The sequence below is a fragment of the Protopterus annectens genome, chromosome 6.part1, assembly GCF_019279795.1.
Source record: "Protopterus annectens isolate FY-2018-M chromosome 6.part1, PAN1.0, whole genome shotgun sequence".
NCBI lineage: Eukaryota > Metazoa > Chordata > Ceratodontiformes > Protopteridae > Protopterus > Protopterus annectens.
In genome coordinates this window covers 416,187,244-416,208,578 of record NC_056738.1, presented here as the reverse complement: position 1 = coordinate 416,208,578, position 21,335 = coordinate 416,187,244, and the positions used below count along the sequence as shown (strand labels likewise).

Genomic DNA, 21,335 nt, shown 5'->3' with positions numbered 1-21,335 from the left:
GCATAAAGAGTGGGATAAGACTAGAATGCCCCATGAGTGGAATATTGTTTGCATTGATAAGGAATGCAATGGTGAGTGAAGTAGCTTACAAAATGAATGATGATAGATATGTGATCCAAAAATACGGGGGTGATTCCAGTAGTTTTGGTATATGCAGACAACATATTTGTAGTTGTTAAGAACAAAATATGGATTAAGGAAGTGTTAGTTTGTCTGGATGAGTGTTTAAAGGAAATGGGAATGGCCTTGAATAAAATAAAAATAGGGTTTGGGGGATGTGGTGAAAACTGGGTGCATCCATTTTTCAATTGAAGAAGTGCCTATGCTAGGAATAGAATTTGGGAAAATTATGTAGTTGGGATCCAACTGGAGGGTTTGACAAAAGAAATGAACTAAATGTGGATTACCACTGAAGAAAATGGTTTGGCTGGTGAATTCAGTATTAATCAGAATGGCATATGTGTTCAATGTGTATACAATATCAGAAAAAACACGAAAAGGAAATTGTGCAATTAATGATTTATTTTATGTGGATTGAAGACTATACCCAATGAAAACATGTGTGTTGTATATGAGTGAAAATGAATGGGAATTGGGGTTACTAAATCCAGTGGTTTATTTTGCTTCTTGAATTTAATAGTGACATTATTTAAATATAAAAAAAAGCATTTCTGGGAGATGATGAGAATATGAAAAATAAGATGTAAATTAAGAGATTAAAATTATCAAGAAAAAGTACTAACGTGGAAAGTAAAATTGATGATAATGAAAAAGACAGAAAGGTGTGGTATAATAATGTGATGAAACAATGTTATTATGTAAATCCATGGAAAATTTAACAAAAGATGTGATTAAAACCATTAAAGTAAGGAAAAATTAGTGTACTAATGATGGTGCCTGGCTATAAAAAGGAAGTGATGTTTTAATTAAATTTTATCTGAGGAAGTCAAGTGTAATACTGACAAAAGTACTCATCATTAAATATTAGTTTTCCGTTACTCTGTGCACATTTTCCTTTTGTTATTAGTTGGAGTTGTGTTTTGTTTATCAGTTTTTGTGGAATGGAGAACGTAACACAGCTGTATGGAGGATCTGGAGGTTCCAGTAATGAATTGGTGAAAGCCATAGGGAACTTGTCAACTCTAATTCAGGGGTTGACATTCATTTAATTGAGGGTAGTATGATAGGTAACATATTTTATGTATAAAATCTTGCAGTATACCTTTTAAAAAGTGTCTTATTTGTATGTTTTTATATATGTGGATTGAGTTTGTATTTGATTGTAATTATGTTATTTGATCACATGATGGTGCCTGGCTATAAAAAGGAAGTGATGCTTTTAATTAATTTTATCTGAGGAAGTCAAGTGTAATACTGATGAAAGTGCTCATAATTAAATATCAGTTTTCCATTACTCTGTGCAGATTTTCTTTTTATTACATTTCTAAATATGTAAATAATGTTTTTTTGTGTTGTATTAAATAAAGGACCCCCTAATCTTTTTGTAGGTGGAAGTGCTGCAATAAGTCCTATGGTTGTTTCAGTATGCATCGTGATGGTGATCATCATCATCATCTTTCGGCTTTTCCCATTAGGGGTCGCCACAGCGGATCATCTCTTTCCATTTCTTCCTATCCTCTGCATCTTGCTCTGTCACACAAACCACCTGCATGTCCTCTCTCACCACGTCCATAAACCTTATCTTAGGCCTTCCTCTTTTCCTCTTACCTGGCAGCTCCATCATTAGCATCTTTTTCCAAATATATCCATCATCCCTCCTCAGCACATGTCCAAACCAATGCAATCTCGTCTCTCTTGCTTTGTCTCCAAACTGTCCAACATGAGCTGACCCTCTAATATACTGATTCCTAATCCTATCCATCCTAGTCACACCGAGTGCAAATCTTAACATCTTTAACTCTGCCACATCCAGCTCTGACTCCTGCCTTTTTGTCAATGCTACAGTCTCCAACCCATATAACATAGCTGGTCTCACTACCCTCTTGTAGACCTTCCCTTTCACTCTTACTGGTACCCATCTGTCACAAATCACTCCTGACACTCTTCTCCACCCATTCCACCCTGCCTGCACTCTCTTCTTCACCTCTCTTCCACATTCCCCATTACTCTGAACTGTTGATCCCAAGTACTTATACTCGTCCACCTTTACCAACTCTACTCCCTGCATCCTCACCATTCCTCTACCCTCCCTCTCATTTACACACATATATTCTGTCTTAGCCCTGCTGACCTTCATTCCTCTGCTCTCTAGAGCATATCTCCACCTCTCCAGAGTCTCCTCAACCTGATTCCTACTCTCACTACAGATCACAATGTCTTCTGCAAACATCATAGTCCATGGGGCCTCCTGTCTGATCTCATCTGTCAACCTGTCCATCACCACTGCAAATAAGAAAGGACTCAGAGCTGATCCTTGATGTAATACCACCTCCACCTTAAATGAATTTGTCACTCCCACTGCAGTCCTCACCATTGTCACACTACTCTCGTACATATCCTGTACCACTGTTACATACTTCTCTGCCACTCCCGACTTCCTCATACAATACCACAACTCTTCTCTAGGCACCCTGTCATATGCTTTCTCCAAGTCTACAAAGACACAATGCAACTCCTTCTGACCTTCTCTGTATTTCTCCAATAACACTCTCAGAGCAAACATTGCATCTGTAGTGCTCTTGCCTGTGATGGTGATACCACTGTTGAAACAAAGCGGCAAGCATTTGTAGAAATTACAGTGCTTGAGCCAAATGGCTCACCAAATGATATACTCACTGAACTGATTAATGTGTAGGAATCCAATACTGGTATAACAGCATTTTGGACTGAAAGTATGAAATGTTTTAAACTGAAAATAGTAATGTGGTTGCAACACTGGAATTGATGTTATTGGATGAAAATAAGCCTGATAGGATGGTTCCAGTTTTCCAGTCAGTAGGTTTACCCACTAAGATGTTACCCACTAGAGCTGTGGTAGCATCTAGAGTTTCTTATGCTTCTGTGGTGAAACTAGCTACTTCACACAACTGTTCTGTTTTTTTTTTCATTATTCTTTTTGACTTGTTATATCTATTGCTTCTAAAACAGAAACACCAATTAACAGGTATCTGGTGTGGGACTTGGTTATTGTCCCATTATGATTTTGTATTAAAGACATACAGGGATGTATCCATGCCTGGAAAGAAATATATTGTGATGTTACTTTTGAGTCAGTAGAAACTGTAGATTGTTTTGTACACAAAAGTTTAAATAAAATATGTGTGTCAACCATGGGTTCAATGTAATTTTTCTGCATTAGATATGAACTTTAAGGGATGTGCTATGGTTTAATTTCAAACTGCTGTTATTGAAGAATGGGACATTAGACAGCACTTTTCTCTTTGTTGTCATTGTGTTTATGATATCAAGGAAGTATTTGATGGGAAAGAAGTATGGAATAGTCCAGGGGAAGTGTGTGTTTCTTTACTTTTCTTTTACAGTAAAGTTCAACAAATTCAGACTATTGTATCTATTGATGGGCATAAGGCACATGCTTTTTATGAAGTACAGCATACATTTTTTTTTCAGAATTGTGATAGTAGGCATTGTGCACAATGTGGGTAAATAGGTCATTCTACATCTAAATGTGTTCTGTCATATAGAAAATGTAATATGGTGGAACATTTTTGGTTTGACTGTCCACAGTTAATAGAAAATGAAACCAATCATGTGCAGTCTTCTGATCTTTTTGTGCAGATTGATATTTTCATTCCTGACCATTCCACTTATTTTAAAAAGACTGATGCTTTATTGGAGTACCAACACAATGGGGTTAATAATGCTCCTGATAAGGGTTAGTTTTGTGGCAGTAAAAATGATGATGATTTGATACAACATGAGACAGGCTCTGTGGAGGATGAAAGGGTGAAAGGATGGTGATTTCAATGATGATATCCACCATACCCTGAGTGGCGATGTTGAAGATTAAAGTGCTACAATTAGGATACACAAAAGAAAGTTTAGGCAAAGCACAAAAAATTGTTTAGAAAGTAAAAAGGTAGTTTATTGCTTAGCAGTTTAAAGGTCAGTAGCATAATTAATGAAAAAAATGAAACTTGTATTACATTTTTGTGTAAAGCTACAAACTGATACTGTTTACTTGATATTTGTTTATTGAATGTTGTGCAAAGAAAACAGGCAGAAGCCAAATGGGGTCACACCCCTAATTTGGAGCTTTGGTAAAAATTCCTGACATAGTGATCTTATATAATTAAAATGTAACTATTTTAGATATTTAGGAATACAGGATCATAGAGGTTGTTCTTGGTATTCTTCTTCTTATTTATTTTAATGAAGACATTTTTAATTTTCTCAACAAGACCTCCCACTGACTCCATTTATCTTCAGGATACCAAAAGTGCACAAAGACATTGGTGACCCCCTTTGAGGCCAGTAGTAGTGGCACAAGAATAAAAAATGTAACCATTGGCTGCGTTTATAGACTGATTATTAAAGCCTGTTTTTTCCAACACCTCCTATTTACTAAAATACTCTTTTTTTTTAAAGAAGGTTTAAACATGAGATTTGTATCAATCACCTTGGGTTTCTCACTATTGATGTTGTCAGTGTGTTTACTTGTATACCCCAACACCTTGGCTTGAACTATTTTTGTGAAATACTCCTTCAATACACAATTTTTACAGGAAGGGACATCAGACTGTTAACTGAACTTATGTATTTGTTTTTAGACAACAACATTTTTATTTTTTGAAGGGAAATTTTACAAGCAGATTTGAAGGGGGGTAGCCATGGGAGCAGCTTGGGCCACATATTTTTCCAATTTATGTACTATTGAGACACCCAATGTGTTTTCAAAGACAATACCTATTTCTCCTACTATAAAATGTAACTCAGGTACCTGGATGACATCTTCATCTTATGGAGTTGACCAAATGAGATGCTGGCTCAGTTTAAGTATATGAACTCTATAACTAAATTTTTAAAATTCAATTACACCTATAATGAAGAGTTTGTCAATTATTTAGATGTTACCATCTATGTCACTGAAGGTAGATTTGTATCTAACTTCTACCGTAAACACACCTTCAGTAACTCTTATTTACACTATACAAATTTTCATCCTTATAAACAGAAGGTAGGGTTAGTGAAAGGACAATTAGATTGCCCTGTGTGATCTCTGGTGATGCTTTTTATCTAATTAAGATTAATAAACTTGAGCATGTTTCTAGAGAGAGGTTATCCTGTTTACCTTTTGGAAAAATGTATTAAAGAAGTGTCACAGCATAGAACCTCTAAGTTTAGACCTCTAATTAGAAACAAATCTGATGGCCCAATTTCCACCAAGATGTTTAATGATAGAAGGATTCTATTTTTTTGGAACAGGGCACTTATTTTAAAGTTTCAAGGGGCAACATATGAGGTTTCCAATATTATTCATAGTAACTGGAATATTTTTAAAACCAATAAGGACTTTTTTACCAATTTGTGGAAGCAGCCAGTTTTTGTTCATAAGACTAAAAATTTAAAGAATATATTGGAAAAAGGTCCAACTACCCAAAATGTGAGCACTAGTGACAAAAAGGGTACTACTAAGTCTGGGAGATATGTTTATTGTTCCTATATATTTGAAGGAGACAATTTAATTTGGGGGTAATTGTAATAAGAGCAGAGTTATTTACTTAGCAAAATGTGATTCCTGCCCTGCATTTTTCACTGGAAGACTGAACAAGAGAATTAATTTATGAACATTTATACAACATAAGAAAAAAAACTTTAAAAAAATGCATTGTGTAAACATTCCTTGTCATGTAGACAATCAAATATTTTTTTATTTGGGATTCTGGGCATTATTTAGCTTCCAGGGCTGCCAGCACACACATCCATGATAATGCCCTTGGCATTGCACACGACCTGGCAGTTGATGGAGTGGAATCCCTTGCGGTTTATGTAGCACATACCATGCTCACCGGGTGGTGACTTGATTTGTATGTGCGTGCAGTCTATCGCACCCAGTACCTCCGGGTATTGTGCCACATGGTGGAAGTGACACATATTGCTGGCCAACTCCTCCTGAGTTCTGGGGAAGTATATCTGCTCATTGGCATGTGGTAACATGGCATCCAGGAACTGGTGTAGTACCCTGAATGCTGATGCCTGTGAGATACCCATTATATCTCCAGTTGGCCTTTGAAAGGTACCTGTGGCCAGTATTCACAGGCTTACACATACCTTCATGTCCACTGGTATGGGTTCCCCTCTGTTGTTTCTGGTTCTCAGGCGTGGCTGGCACAGCTCCACTATTTGCTGTAAGATGTCCCTGTCCACCCTGTAATGCTCTACTATCTCCAGGTCATGTAGCCCCTGGTAGGTTACCCTTGGTCTGAACACTCTCATTCTTCTCCGAGGCCTGTGATGGTTGTCGGCATCATCCTCCACAACACCGTCAGTCTCTGACACATGCTGATGAATCACAGCTATGGCAGCTCCCAACATGTACATTTTAAAAGTTCCCCATGTGTTTACACCTATGGTGCAGTGTTTGGGAATACACAGGTGTGTGTTGGGTGCTTTCACACTTTATACTATTGTGCTGTGAACACCGATGATGTCATAGGGTGTGTATGTACGTTCGTAGCTACAGGTTATGTTATGTGTTTTACTGCTGGAACTACTATTATGGTGCGTTAGGTGTTGAATTACATTTGCCTGCCGTGGATTATCTCTTGACCTTCCCTTTACATTTCTGCGTGTTGCACCTACCATTTTCTGGCGTGCATCCTGCAGCCTACTTTCATTTGTACTTTCCTGGACCTGGCGTATCTTGCGTTATGTGTACTACTGCCAGTCTGCTGTTGGTTTGCTTTGCTCTGCTGTATCAGGTCTCCTATCTTTGCAATCCAATACCTCCCCTCCTTTCTTTGGATTCACATGCCTCCCCTATCGTGTTTTGCAGGTTTCTGCATGCGGACTTGTCAGCTGCCGTCGATTGGCCTTCGTGGGTTGATTGGTGTTGATTGCTCATTAGTACTCCAATTACCCTACTTCCACATTTCTTTCTTTTCTTCCCCTGACCTTCCTGTTTCTGCTATTGTTTGCAGCGCGTGCGTCCAATTTCTGGGTTTCAGGCACGTTTTCATCCTCGTACACATGCACTTTTGGCCACCATGTGTGCTCTCAGCTAAACGATTCCTCCCCACCCCTATCCTGCAGCTTTGCTTAGCAACGGACAGGCCAGATTTGCAATGCTCCACTGTGCTTAGTGCTACGGTGGCACACCCCTCTGCTGATGTCATGTATCTCCTCTGAGCCACTTCTCGGTGTTATACCGCTGCGCCGTATGGTACAACCTTCCTCTGGTGGGACATTTGCGATTCAGTATTATCTGCCTCATTTGCATGACATTGACTACTAATTCATAGTTACCGTGCCGAACACTATCACAAGCCCTAAGCAACCCTTGCACCTTGGTTGTGGTGTTCCATGCCTGCCATTGTGTGTTATGCTGTAAACCTGATTTCTATTACGTTGCGATTTTATGACATTTTTATATTATTTCTTTATGTTACAGCTTCCGCACACATGCCCTGCGGTTCTGCTGTGAGTTACTGTGGACATGACATTAAATGTTGTTATTTACATGTTGTGCAACTTTTCTTATGCCATTGGCTGCGCATTTCACCATTGGCATATGTTCACGTTGTGATACCTGGGTCTGGCCCTCTTCCATAGCTCCGATGTTCTGTTTGGGAAAATGTAAACCGTGTTTTTTGGTTTACATTTCCGTGGGCCTGCACCACTTCATGAATCGCTATATGCCTTCATTTGCATGGTGCAACACTGCACATGGGGTGATTTGCATACCTACGCCGGGGGCTGCGCAGATCTGGCGTATGCCGGTAGTGAACGTGGAATTGGATCGTACCTGAATCGCTCGGCGGCCATATTTGGTGTTATAACCCCTACGCTATGCGTGCGCCTGGCGCAAGCTTCATGAATCCCGGGGAGTATCTTTTTTACTGCTGGATTATGAAAATATAACATAAACTCTGTTTCTTTTTTATATGGTTTCTTGGTTATTCCAAACACCATTTCCGTTATTCACCATTGAAATGTTTTTATCATCTGTGTTCTTAGAATTAGGAAATTTGTGGAACTGTTCTCACTAATCCAGTAAGGTCTGTCCAAATGTCTATACTGATGAAAAATAACTTAATTTCTTATTTTCTACTGAAGCTGCTTATATTTAGTTCATCTGCTAAGATAAGCTGCATATTCCTTTATTTTTCCTTTACTGATATTTTTCTTTCCTGGGATTTTTTGCTTCACTAAGCTGTTATTTTGCATTTTAATTTATACTTGTATGTTTTACAGAATTTATTCAGTCATGCAAAGTATATACTTAGACATTTTTTTTTAATTTTTTGTTCGCCCTTGGGACATCATTACATTGATCCAGCTCCCCATGCCCCATGGGTCTACCAACCTTACTCCAACCCACCACAAACTTACCCCGATATTACAGGGGATGGTCATGGATCCTATGGCGATCTTGAGAGCTTGGCTGTCTCAGCTTCTATTCTGGGAGGGTTGTTATATGTCCTATGTGTTCCCTGCCCTAACTCCCATGCTTGTCAATCTCTGTTCGCGGGCATCTCCCCTTGTTGAACCATGCCTCCTATAAGGAACATCATTAATGAACACCCTCCTACCCAGGATGAGCACACCCATCCCATCCTGCCCCTCCATCAGTTAACCGAGCCACTAATTGAATCTAGGTCACTTGGGCTGCAGTTAAAGCTTTATCCCTCTATTTCACTAGCCTTTCTACTTTTTTAGAGTAAACTAAGAAACAAATCTAGATATCACTACACAACAACACAACTGCAGCCAATAGCTTCAAAGAGCAGCCATTCACAGAATATATTTGAGTTTAATAAAGGAAAAAAAATAATTTTCTAAGATGCTTTTTTATGTTAAGACTGTCAAATAGATTGAAACATATCTGGCTGAGCTGATAAGGAGCTTACAAATATGTTTATTTATTATATTTATTTTGTTGTAGTTGTTTCTGTACTGGGTATGGCATACTTTCTTAGTCAAGCAAATTGTATGGTATGTGCACTAAAACAAAATGTCAATAATACTGACAATGGATAACATTCAACAACTAAGCATTCAATACTTTTTAGAATGTTAGTGCATAAATATTTGAAACAATAAATAAAACACATACATGTAATAAATTTTCCTTTAAAATAATGGAGTATAATGTTAATATTTAGTGATACACAGATGAATTAAACATCTTTAAACATGTCTTATATTCCCGATTAGATAAATCCATAGTCATTGCAAATGCTACAGATCATAAATACAAATATAGCTAGTAAAAATGAAATTCAGTACAATTGCTAGAAAAAGTGTATGATCACTTAAATGGTTGAAAAAGAAGTCAAAAACCTTTTCCTGAAAATAATGCTATTCTGACAAGTGAGAAGGAGCTCTTTTGTAATTACAGCTGAGAGATGGATACATCAAAGTGTATTAACCCTTGCAATTTCATTAATATATAAGAGAGAATCATCAGATAAAGGAGCAGGTAAGCAAGATATCCACTTTTATTTAGGATTCAAGCTTGAACAGCTCTGTTTCAGCTTTTCCTTTGAAACAGTATACTGGGGCGAAGGATAAAAAGAAAACCATTATCAAGCAAGCAAGTAAGCAAGAGGTTTATAGAGAAGCAACATTAATAAACACACAAAAAAACGAGAGTCAAAACATAAGCAATACGGAATCCCAGCAGTAGTACATTGCAGTATTTGTAGATAATAATCTTCCAAGACATATTCTGTGGAACGTGATGTCACCCTATCTGCAGATATCACACTGGGTTAAGGGAGGAGGTCTCTTTCCCAGCAACGGGACCACAAAAGCCACCCTGCCTTCCCAGATATTAGAACAGCAACAAAATCAATTGAACATAAATGTCCACAAATGCCAATATTGCAATAATTCACAGTACTTTAAGTCTATGTATTATTACTTTGCTTTAAATTATACTACATTATCACTTTTTAACATATTCCAGTAGGTTGTCATATATTTTCTACTCTTCCATGCATCAATTGATTACCATTTTGATTTTATGCTCTATTAAATCTTTGAATTTCTCCTCTTAGTGACCTCTATGTAATCATGGACACATACCTCTGTTTCTATGATAAAGTTGCCCTGACTTTTCAATCCCAAATATTCAAGTAACAAATCATTTTGTAGTGTTAACTATTTATACGGCCACTCTTTAATATCTGAACACAAGTCCAACCCTACATTCTGCATATTCTTCTCTTAGGAATCCCTTTTACCTATTTAATCTTTCTTTTGTAAGTACTCATATATGGTAGCCAACATATATAGCTATAGTCTGGTCTAGTTTTTATAAGATGTATGAATAACATATATAGCTATAGTCTGGTTTAGTTTTTATAAGGTGTATGAATAATATATATATAGCTATAGTCTGGTCTAGTTTTTATAAGGTGCATGAATAAAATATATAGCTATAGTCTGGTCTAGTTTCTATAAGGTGTATGAATAACATATATAGCTATAGTCTGGTCTAGTTTCTATAAGGTGTATGAATAATATATATATAGCTATAGTCTGGTCTAGTTTTTATAAGGTGCATGAATAAAATATATAGCTATAGTCTGGTCTAGTTTTAATAAGGTGTATGAATAACATATATAGCTATAGTCTGGTCTAGTTTTTATAAGGTGTATGAATAATATATATAGCTATAGTCTGGTCTAGTTTTTATAAGGTGTATGAATAACATATATAGCTATAGTCTGGTCTAGTTTTATAAGGTGTATGAATAACATATATATCTATAGTCTGGTCTAGTTTTTATAAGGTGTGTGAATAATATATATAGCTATAGTCTGGTCTAGTTTTTTTTAAGGTGTATGAATAACATATATAGCTATAGTCTGGTCTAGTTTTTATAAGGTGTATGAATAACATATATAGCTATAGTCTGGTCTAGGTTTTATAAAGTGTGTGAATAACATATATAGCTATAGTCTGGTCTAGTTTTTATAAAGTGTATGAATAACATATATAGCTATAGTCTGGTCTAGTTTTTATAAGGTTTATGAATAATATATATATAGCTATAGTCTGGTCTAGTTTTTATAAGGTGTATGAATAACATATATAGCTATAGTCTGGTCTAGTTTTTATAAGGTGTGTGAATAATATATATAGCTATAGTCTGGTCTAGTTTTTATAAGGTGTATGAATAACATATATAGCTATAGTCTGGTCTAGTTTTTATAAGGTGTATGAATAACATATATAGCTGTAGTCTGGTCTAGTTTTTATAAGGTGTATGAATAACATATATAGCTATAGTCTGGTATAGTTTTTATAAGGTGTATGAATAACATATATAGCTATAGTCTGGTCTAGTTTTTATAAGGTGTATGAATAATATATATATAGCTATAGTCAAGTCTAATTTTTATAAGGTGTATGAATAATATATATATAGCTATAGTCTGGTCTAGTTTTTATAAGGTGTATGAATAACATATATAGCTATAGTCTGGTCTAGTTTTTATAAGGTGTATGAATAACATATATAGCTATAGTCTGGTCTAGTTTTTATAAGGTGTATGAATAATATATATAGCTATAGTCAGGTCTAATTTTTATAAGGTGTATGAATAATATATATAGCTATAGTGTGGTCTAGTTTTTATAAGGTGTATGAATAGCTGTATTATTTCCTGACTAGCACTGTTTGACAGTATATATATTGCAAAGAGTGTCCAGCTGTTCTTAATTAACAGCAGTCTATTAACAAACCTTTGTAGTCATGCCCTCTAACTTGTATTTTGTGTTTACTAAAGTTCCTCATCATCTTCCTTTCCTAATGTTCATGTGACTGTTGAACAAGCCCTGAGCATTTGATGCACACTCTTCTCTTTTCTCTGTGTCTACTTTACCACTTCAGGGCCTGATGCTTTCCTTAAAGTATGCCTTCCAATAGAGTTATTTGTTATTGTGTAAATTTCCTGCATTAATGTTTAAAAGCTCTAGATTCAGCATTTAAGTTTTGTTGCAATGCATCAGGACAACATTTAGTACTGTTGCCTCATATATTTTACTTTTCCTGTTTAATTCATAGATGTGATGTCTTCTATGTGAAATCTGCATGTCTTCTTCTCCTCTCCAATAGTATTTACTGGGTTTCTAGTTTGTTCCCACATGCTTAAGGCATACTGAGAGGTATTATGGAGAGCCTGTAAACTGCCCATATTGTGACAGCAGTTGGGCTTGTTTTTTATCCAGAACTGACATCCATCTTATACTTGTTGAGTGCCAGGACAGACTGCATCACCCATGACTCTGAATGGAAATAAGTTGGTATCAAATAAAATGACCCTTTCTAAAAGATTGTGCATGTATAACTGTTTATTCTCTAGATACCGTTGTCACTTATATATAAATCTATATCCATGACTTTCTGATTCTTGTTAACATAAATATCTATCATGTAGATTGATTGTAATGATGCTCTTTTTTTTCTACTGCAGGAAAAAAGCAGAATATGCAACATCCCCACATCACATTTTACTACATTAGTGCTTCTGATATTTTCCACACACACACTTTCTCTCCTTGCATACTTGCCATTCACATTTATATTAATTCTAATATGTAATATTACCAATTAATAATTTCAACTGTTGTTCAGAATTTGTTTCTGTGTGTGTGTCTTACACCTGACCTTAGAAAGCATGTAACTTGCCTCTGTAATGTTTGGCCGCTAGAAACATGTGACTCCACCCGCCTTACTGTGCTGTTACTGCCGACAAAATTTTCATATCCACTATCTTTTGTATCCTGTTTTCTGTCATAATTCCTTTCAGTATCTACTTTGTCTCCTAAATCTAGTCCAGCCACAAAGAATTCCATTTTCTGATCATTACCGAGTTGTCAAGCATTGTTCTCCAGAGTTTTATTTATTTATTTATTTATGTATTTATTTCATAATTACACCCTACACACCCAATCGTGAACTCAGAAGCACACAACAAAACCTTCTGCAGGTGACCAAGCCAAACAAAAATATTGGAAAAATACCTTACAGTTATTCAATTGCATTCTCATAAAACAAACTTCCACTGTCCCCTTCGTACCACCAACAGTGGCAAATTAAAAAAAAACAACTACAAAATTCACTTCCAACATGCATGGATTTGTACTTGTCAGGAAATTATGTAATTATTTTTTTTCTTCTCTCAATTAACATATCTTTTTGGTATCTACGTAAAATGTCTACATATATTACTCTCTCTGCAGTTAGTACTTATGCTAATAAATGCATCTTTGTTGTACTATGTCATGATGTTTTTTTTTATTTTACGCATTGCTACATTCCTTGTAAATAATTTAATGTTAACCAAATTTCACAAACATATTACTACTGCATTCTAAATTCTCTGTTTTTGTACTAAGTATCTTACAACTTGAATTGTTCATTTTTTTCTTATTTTTAATTACTTTCCTAGAGCTTTTCTCCTCGGGACTTCGCTGAAAAAGGGCTCTGTGGGCCCAGTCAGACTAACCCAGTTAGCAAATGTAAAAATAAAATAAATAATAATTGTCACTCTCAACTGTTTAAGCTCTTGGCTTGTGCACAACCATTAATATCAGTCACTGGCTACATCAGAAAAAACAACAGTGTGAAGCAGAAAGCACATTAAAATGTTTAAATAATGTAAATTAGCTACTGAATGTTTTAAAGATCTTTGTACTTCCTGTGCTCTTCTGTTGTAGCCAGCCACATTGTGGTAGCAGTTAAGAGTGTTACAGTTAAAGCTGTATAACGCTTAGTGATCCTACAGTTTTTCTCTAACTATTGTACTATATGTGCCTCTAAACTGTCCCTAATTTTACAGAATGTCCCTGATTTGTGGTTATGTTTTTGGTCTGCTTCTTGCAAACTTTGTGGGGTGTTTTTTCTGGAAAATAGTTGAGGATTGTAGTCATAAAATAATGACAGACATCTGAGTTTCAGTACTCATATCCTTCAGAAAATGCATGCTAATGTATAACCTGTTCATCTAGCAACTTTCCAAGCACTTGAGTCATACTTAAAAATTGTCCCTAATTTTGGGCCTATGTCTTCCAGTATTGTTCAGCTTTATCACTGAGTAATATTTAAACTCTGCCCCTTGTTTGGGGACTTTGTTCACTGTTTATTTTTTAGCTATGTCCCTGATTTTTGAGATAAGATGCTGAAAGGTATCTTAATACCTGAGAGAAGAAAACTCCATACAATAGCAGTACTACGGAGACTTATCATAACCTTGTTTGTTATGTGTTCTCAACATGAAAGCCAAGATTCACCTCTTGAGTTTCTACCTCAAGGTGAATTTCTTGACACCCATATTTCAAACCCATAACAAGCTGGTTATTATTGGAGACCTAATCATAATCCTCCATGTGTTCTGCTCAGTCATTCTGCTCCTAAGGCTGCAGTTGTTGAATTCTGTTGCATGTTCATATTTTGCTCTGTCACCTTTCCTTATATTTCTTTAATTTACTACCTTAATTATCAATATCTGAGCCCCACCCAACCTTTGTGTCATGCTATTCATCTCCTTTGGTCTATTACTCCATAGTTATAAAATTGTAATGCGTTTTATGTTGTTTGACCATTTTTTTTCAGTAAGTACAAGTCTGTGAAGTGTTGGGGTTCAAGTGTTTGAAAACTATTGCATAAAAACAAGAAAACATGCTGTGTCTTTTAAATGTGAGAAGGTAACAGATTTATTTGCAGTATATTAAATATGGTACTTTTAAAAAGATAAATGTGCAATGATTAAGGAAAATATTGGCTGGTATGTGTCACACTGTTTTGACTTGTATGTCATATTAAATGAACTTCATATACCTTTGGTAGTCTGACATATTCTCTAATAAACTGAGATGGAATCACTCAGTTTATAAAAATGTGACTCCGCCACAGTGTTTTGTAAGGCAATAACTTCAGGGTCAAAATACTAAAGCTCTTCTACTATATCCTCATTGATTTCCTGCTCCTTGTTCTCATCTGCAGGTGACAAAATCTGAAGAACACCTCTTGATTTCTGATTGACCATGTATTTATCATAGTGATGCAGGCTAAATTTGTGCTGCAATTCATCACCTTCCTGGTTTGTTGGATTTATTAGGAAAATCATTTACTAATGTTGCAAAGTTCTCTTCAGCTATCTTTAACACAAATGTTACATAACTGTTTGTCTAACTTAGCTGTCTTTCCAGTAAACATAAAGGAGTTAAAGTCCAGCATAAATTTTATTTTTTAGAATTCCCAGACAGTATTCAGTCATTGCATTTCATGTGCATTGTTGTGATATAACTTACAGTAAAAAAATGTCAAATAAAAGTAACAGTTTACTCGAAGAAGCGCTTATCAAAATGAAAGCATCACATTTTCAGTTTTCCTAATCACAACTATCCACCCTACAATATGCATTCTTCTTCTCTATGTACAATGTGTAAACATCTCATCATATTTAAAGTTTGAACCAGACAATCCAAGTTCAATTAACAGCTCATGATCTGGAGGAGACAGGAAGGAGATATTGGGAGTAAAGGGTCACGCATCCTCAAGGAGAAGTGGGGTGGTCCAAGTCAATGAAATGCTGACTCCTATCAGTGGAAAAGTGCCTTGCATACAGCAATAATAAAGACATGCACTTGACCCCTGCCAAGCTACTAAATTGGTAGCCTTTGTTAGACATGTGCAGCTATGTGCTTGTCCATAGGAGGAAACATTGCAAAACCTCACTTCTATGAGTATGACTGCCAGCTACCTAGGGGAGGAGTTAGAACTGTATACAGAAAAATCCTGCTGGCTGCCTAAATGATGATTTCCCACAACATAAAATCCCCATCAGTAGGGAAAGATGTGGTAAAGTTAATTGAGGGAAGGATGCTGTATAGAAGACAGTGGAGGATAAAAAAAGAGTTAAAAATAAAATGCCCCGTTATTTGTGAAAAAATAATTGTCAAGATGCTATTACTGTGATGGATCCAAAGTCTTCTTAAGACCCTAAGGTCTTGCTGGCTGGATTCTGCTGAAATCAAAGTCTAGTTATCACAGTCTATTGCCCACAGAAACTTGCAGAATGCACACTGATGCAGCACCTAACTCTGTTACTTATATATAATGCAGTAATTAATAACTTTTTATAACAAACCACACGTACTACTGTTGCAGCTTTAGTTACACTGTACCACTTTTTACTTCTTGTTCAGCATAAATGATAACTTTCCTGTACAAAATATTTCTCCCAACAATTTCATTTGCTATAGTCTCTTTATAGTGGTTTTACATCCTGTTTTCTCCTTGGTATTCTATTTTGGTTTTTGTATGAAAACATCTGTTTGCTGGTGTTTGCAGAAAAAAATGTTTTCATCCTGTAGAGAAATAATGCTGGTATTGTCTTTATCCATTCAAACTTCCTTGCTTAACTGTGTCATATGATAGAAACGTACAGATTGTTTTCCAGTTGTCCATTCTTTACAAAAGCTGCATACATCCTGTTTTTTTTTTTTTTTTTTTTTTACATTTTTGCTCTTACTGATAATGTGAAATGCATACGGCCTGTTTTTTACATTTTTGCTAAGTCTGTAAGAGGTCAGATTTCTTGGTGACATTGTGAAATGCATACATTCTTTCTGATTATGTAGGAAAACATGTCCATTAAGCAAATTCCTTATTTTTCAAGCCACAGTCATTTAGTATGTATGCTAATCACATATTGCTAAACTCTATGTCTACATTTAAGCAAGGTTTATTTTATACCTTATTTATTCTGCATATTTGTAACAGAATTACTTTCAATCTTTTATTCACTGTTAAATACACTCTAACAATTTGTAAACAGGTACTCATTGTTTCATTACATAAAGCTGACCCTTCTGTTGCTTTAAACAACTACTGTTCCCTAGCATTTTTTAACTAAAAATACCCGCACTCTCAGCTTATTCAACATCTTATCACCCCAGCCTTGATTTCCAGCATACGGCATAGCTTTAGGTTAAAGCATAGAGCAGACACTCTGCCCTCCATGAAGTTGCAGATTTTACTCATAACCAGCTTAACTGTCACAAGGTGGTAGGTAAAAAACAAACCAGAATAAACTGACAACACCCAAGCCATGTGTTACAATGAATGCCATGTTTAATTTGTAGTTGCAGAGAAGAGGAAGTAGGTAGGGCCAAAGACAAGACTGAAACACAGTTAAAACAGAATAAAGGAACACTGTTATGATATTAAACATAAAAATACAGCTAATGCATTATATAGGCATTCAATAATTTGCAGAGGTTTTAAAAGATTCTTATTTTTTATTTTAGAAACCTAAGGGGTGGTGAATGTGAAAGTAGACTTGAGTACTACGAACCTGTATGTCAATTTAGGATAAATGCTTTGAAATTTCCAGACTTGAATAATCATCTATCCATTTCTAGTTTGCTGAAATTAATAGCTGCAAAGCTATAAATGATTTCAATTTTTTTTAGATTCTAGGCATCAATGTGTTTTAACAATAATATTTAGTTTTTTCACTTTGGTTACATGATTGACTTGTATCAGACCTATTTTAAAACTGTTTTAACTCTGTGATTAATTATTCATTAGGTTTTAGTTGTGATTGCTTTTGGGGTATGTTTGTATATAATTACATCATAAGACACAACTTTTAAATTCACTTGTTTGATTGATTGTTCTAATGAAGTCTTTTCATGTTCTTATATGAGGCAAATAAGCTTAACTTTCTATAGAACTACAATCAGTGTGGCGTGCAGTATGGTATTTTTTGTTTTGTGTTGTTTTTAGTCTTGCAAGTTGGTAGGTAGATTTTTATTGGACCTGTTCAGAGTGTTTGTGCCATATGTCATGTAAAACTCCATATTAGGCCCATTTCTGTTTAAAATATTTGTGAACATTATGTTCAAACATTGTTGAAATTTATTGCCTGTTCAATATGCAGGTGGCTGCTCTTCTGTATAAGCTGACTTCACCTTAACTCTATCATTTCATAATTACAGTCTAGCGTTTATTCACTACAGTTGTGGCTTAATGCAACAGGATTACACATGTATGTCTCTATAACAAAGCCAACACTCCTACAAAATTGTCCTCCAAGAGCTTCATGTCTTTTCTCTTTCACTCTGTCACTGTTACTGATATGGATATTGTCTTATGTCAGCATTGCCTGTAGCTTCACACAATATTCCTGACCTCTTGCCCGTTCAAGAATTAATTCAGTTCCCCTGAGCTTCTTGGCTGTGACATTGAGAATAAACTACAATTTGACAAGCAAGTGAACAATGAGGTGATCAGAACAAATAAAAATCTATGCAGATAATGCAGCTTAAGAACATTTCTCTCACCTAATGCCAGGCTGCAAAAGGTAAATTCAAACCTTCTTCCATCCCTCCTATATTCCACACATCTTCTTACATTTGTTCTCATATCCCTTCAGTATAAAGCAGAGCAGCCCTATAACTGAGCAGTATGCTTTGAAAGAGGCTATTATGGACAAATTAATCAATTAAAATATGCAGTCATAAGATTTTTGACCATCAACTGACTCTCTAGCAAAATACACTGAAACCTTATATACTTTTATGTCATTCCCTATCCAACTTTATTGTCTGCACAACTACTCAGTGTAAACATTAAGTATTAGCTGGTAAGCTGTTTAGTATTTCAAAAGTAAAAAGTAAAATTGCTAGCACCCATTTCCCAATTATTGTCTGTAATGATGTCCTGTGAAATCAAGCATATTTATTGACAAGTAAGTCATTAAGTCCAAATTAAAGCAAAACTAATTTTTTACTTGCTGTGGACACATTAAAGCCACATGGCTAAAACTTTGACTTTGACATTCTCTGATGGCCCGATAGTGTTTTCTACTTCTAGTTTATTTAATCCCTATATCCTGATGGCTTGGAACTGCCTGTAATGTGTGTAGCTGTACTGCCAAATGTGGAATACATTGTTTGTTTTTATCATTATCAATGGTTTTATTATTTAATAATTTTAATTTATTACTTAGCAAGCATCTCAGAATTAGACAGCAAACGTATTACAAATTGTAAGTAAACTACTTTCAAACAATGATTCTCTTTACAGTGGGATCTGGTATGCAGTTCCAAGTCCTTAAAGCAAATGGCACAGTCTGTATACATGGGTGGAGTACTGGGCGGAGGTATCATATTTGGAAGTCTCTCTGACAGGTAAGGATTCCACCATGGAAACTGGCATTCAAAATGTATTTCTCTATGAAGTGTTCTTCACAAGCAAGATATGCACTTCTCTCTCTCTCTCTCTCTCTCTCTCTGTCTCTCATTGTTTTTTTTGGGTCTGTATTACCATATTGCATGCTCAGAAGAGTGAACAACAGATAACAGACCCCATGTAAGCGAAAGCTTACAACATCGAAACTTCAGAACAGCGATTATTTTCCAATGGAAAACCATCACTGTTCTGAAACCAAAACAAAAAAACAGTAAAACATTACTTAATGTGGGGGGCTTTGTCCCCCACACCCACCGACATGGGGGGCTGTGCCCCCCACATCCCCCTACTTAAATATAGCAACTCTGAGATCGCACTACAGTGCCAAAAAGGCTAAGTAGCGAAAGTGGCCAAACAAATTCTTTCCCAGGGAAAGAATTTGCTGAACAGCCACTTCGCTGTTTTGCCTTTTCGCGCTTTACTGTTCGACAAAGATGCAGTCCATGCGTCTGCGACAGCATAATAGGGAACCTTTTTTTCTGCTTTTTTTTTTTTTGGTACAGAGTATTTATTATAGAAAGAAACAAAGTCACAACTGGCAGGTTAAAAATTCAGTATGTAATGGAGATCCATGAATTCTACTCTAGTTTTAAAAGTGTCTGACATGGGATGAAAATATTTAGAAAATATACCTAGCAAGTGTTCATAATGTAAACCAACTAAATTCCAATAACTTCTTACAGCTTATTAAAGTTGTCAAATGCCGGTATGTTGAGTACTGGTTCCTGTATTACACCCTTTCAAAAGTATAAGTTCACAATAAAATGAAATCACTATATTGTCAGAGAAAATATGTGACACTGCTTTTTAAATCAATGCAGAATAATGCTAAGAACATGGCTTAGAAACTAGATTTTGTATTTTTAGCCCTTCCTAACATTTTAGTATTTTATTTTATATTGTGTCATAACTGAACAAAATGGGCAATCCCGCTGTATATCCACTTGTAACCTTTGTTATAATTATTTTCAAACTAACTGATCAATGAAACTGCGGCCGTGTCCCTTCCTCTGGCACCAAAAGAGATGACATCCTCATTTTAGAACATGGAAAAAGGCACATAAAGTAAACACCTTGAGGAATGCGTTACCTGAAAGTGCAGCAAGGTGTAGCCTCTTTGAAGATGGATGCGTTGCCCTTTTCCTGACATTGGAATGGATCTAAAATTTGCATTTAACACAAGATGAGAGGTGACTTAACATTGCAAAATGCTGTAATGCAAATTCAAGTAGCCAATATTTTATTGATTTGAATAGGCTGAAAATATTCAAACCAAATTAGTTATTCCCATCATTTCACAAATGACTTGGTTACCAATGATGGATCTTTCTAATCACAATTGATATCATTGATGCAGGAGTTAAACTAGGGTGTTGACAACAAAATATGGTATACCAAGTATCTTAATCACTTTCAAAAAGTCATTTTGATGGTTCAAGCTGACTGCTCAAGTCATTTTTGATCACACTTTGATTAACTGTGTTAGTAACCTGCACACATGGTATAGTATGGATTGATTTTAGTAACTAGCAGATAATACACGTAAGACTGGTGTTGGTAACCAACACATATATAGTACAGACTTCTGTTAGCTAGCACAACAGAAAACATCCACATGAGAAAATAAACCAGATTTCAGCCTTTTGTAAAATCTGGAATAAGCATGGGCATCCACATCCTCTGTTGTATTCAGTAACTCACAAGTTCCCCAATGAACGTCTTAGTTCATAGGTTCATAGGTCTGTACTAGGATAATGGTCCTGGAGCCTATACAAGCCTAGCCCATAGGATTACCCTGGCATCGTGCCACCCAACCTTATTTCCCAGTGCCTCTGTCGAGCAGAGCCACTGGAGTGATCCCCAGGGTGAATTTTCTGTTTCCCATCCACTCATCAAGATTTCTCTTGAAGAGGGCCAGTGAGTT

General features: G+C 35.8%; 1 protein-coding gene across 1 annotated transcript in view; it reads left to right on the top strand.

Moving 5' to 3' along the window:
* The window catches only part of LOC122805605 (solute carrier family 22 member 6-A-like), a 335,119-nt gene that overhangs the window by 43,673 nt on the left and 270,111 nt on the right, over positions 1-21,335 (top strand). The window contains exon 2 of the mRNA XM_044075845.1: positions 19,247-19,350. Within this exon, the coding sequence (XP_043931780.1) occupies positions 19,247-19,350 (104 nt within the window). The remainder of the gene's footprint in view (positions 1-19,246; positions 19,351-21,335) is intronic.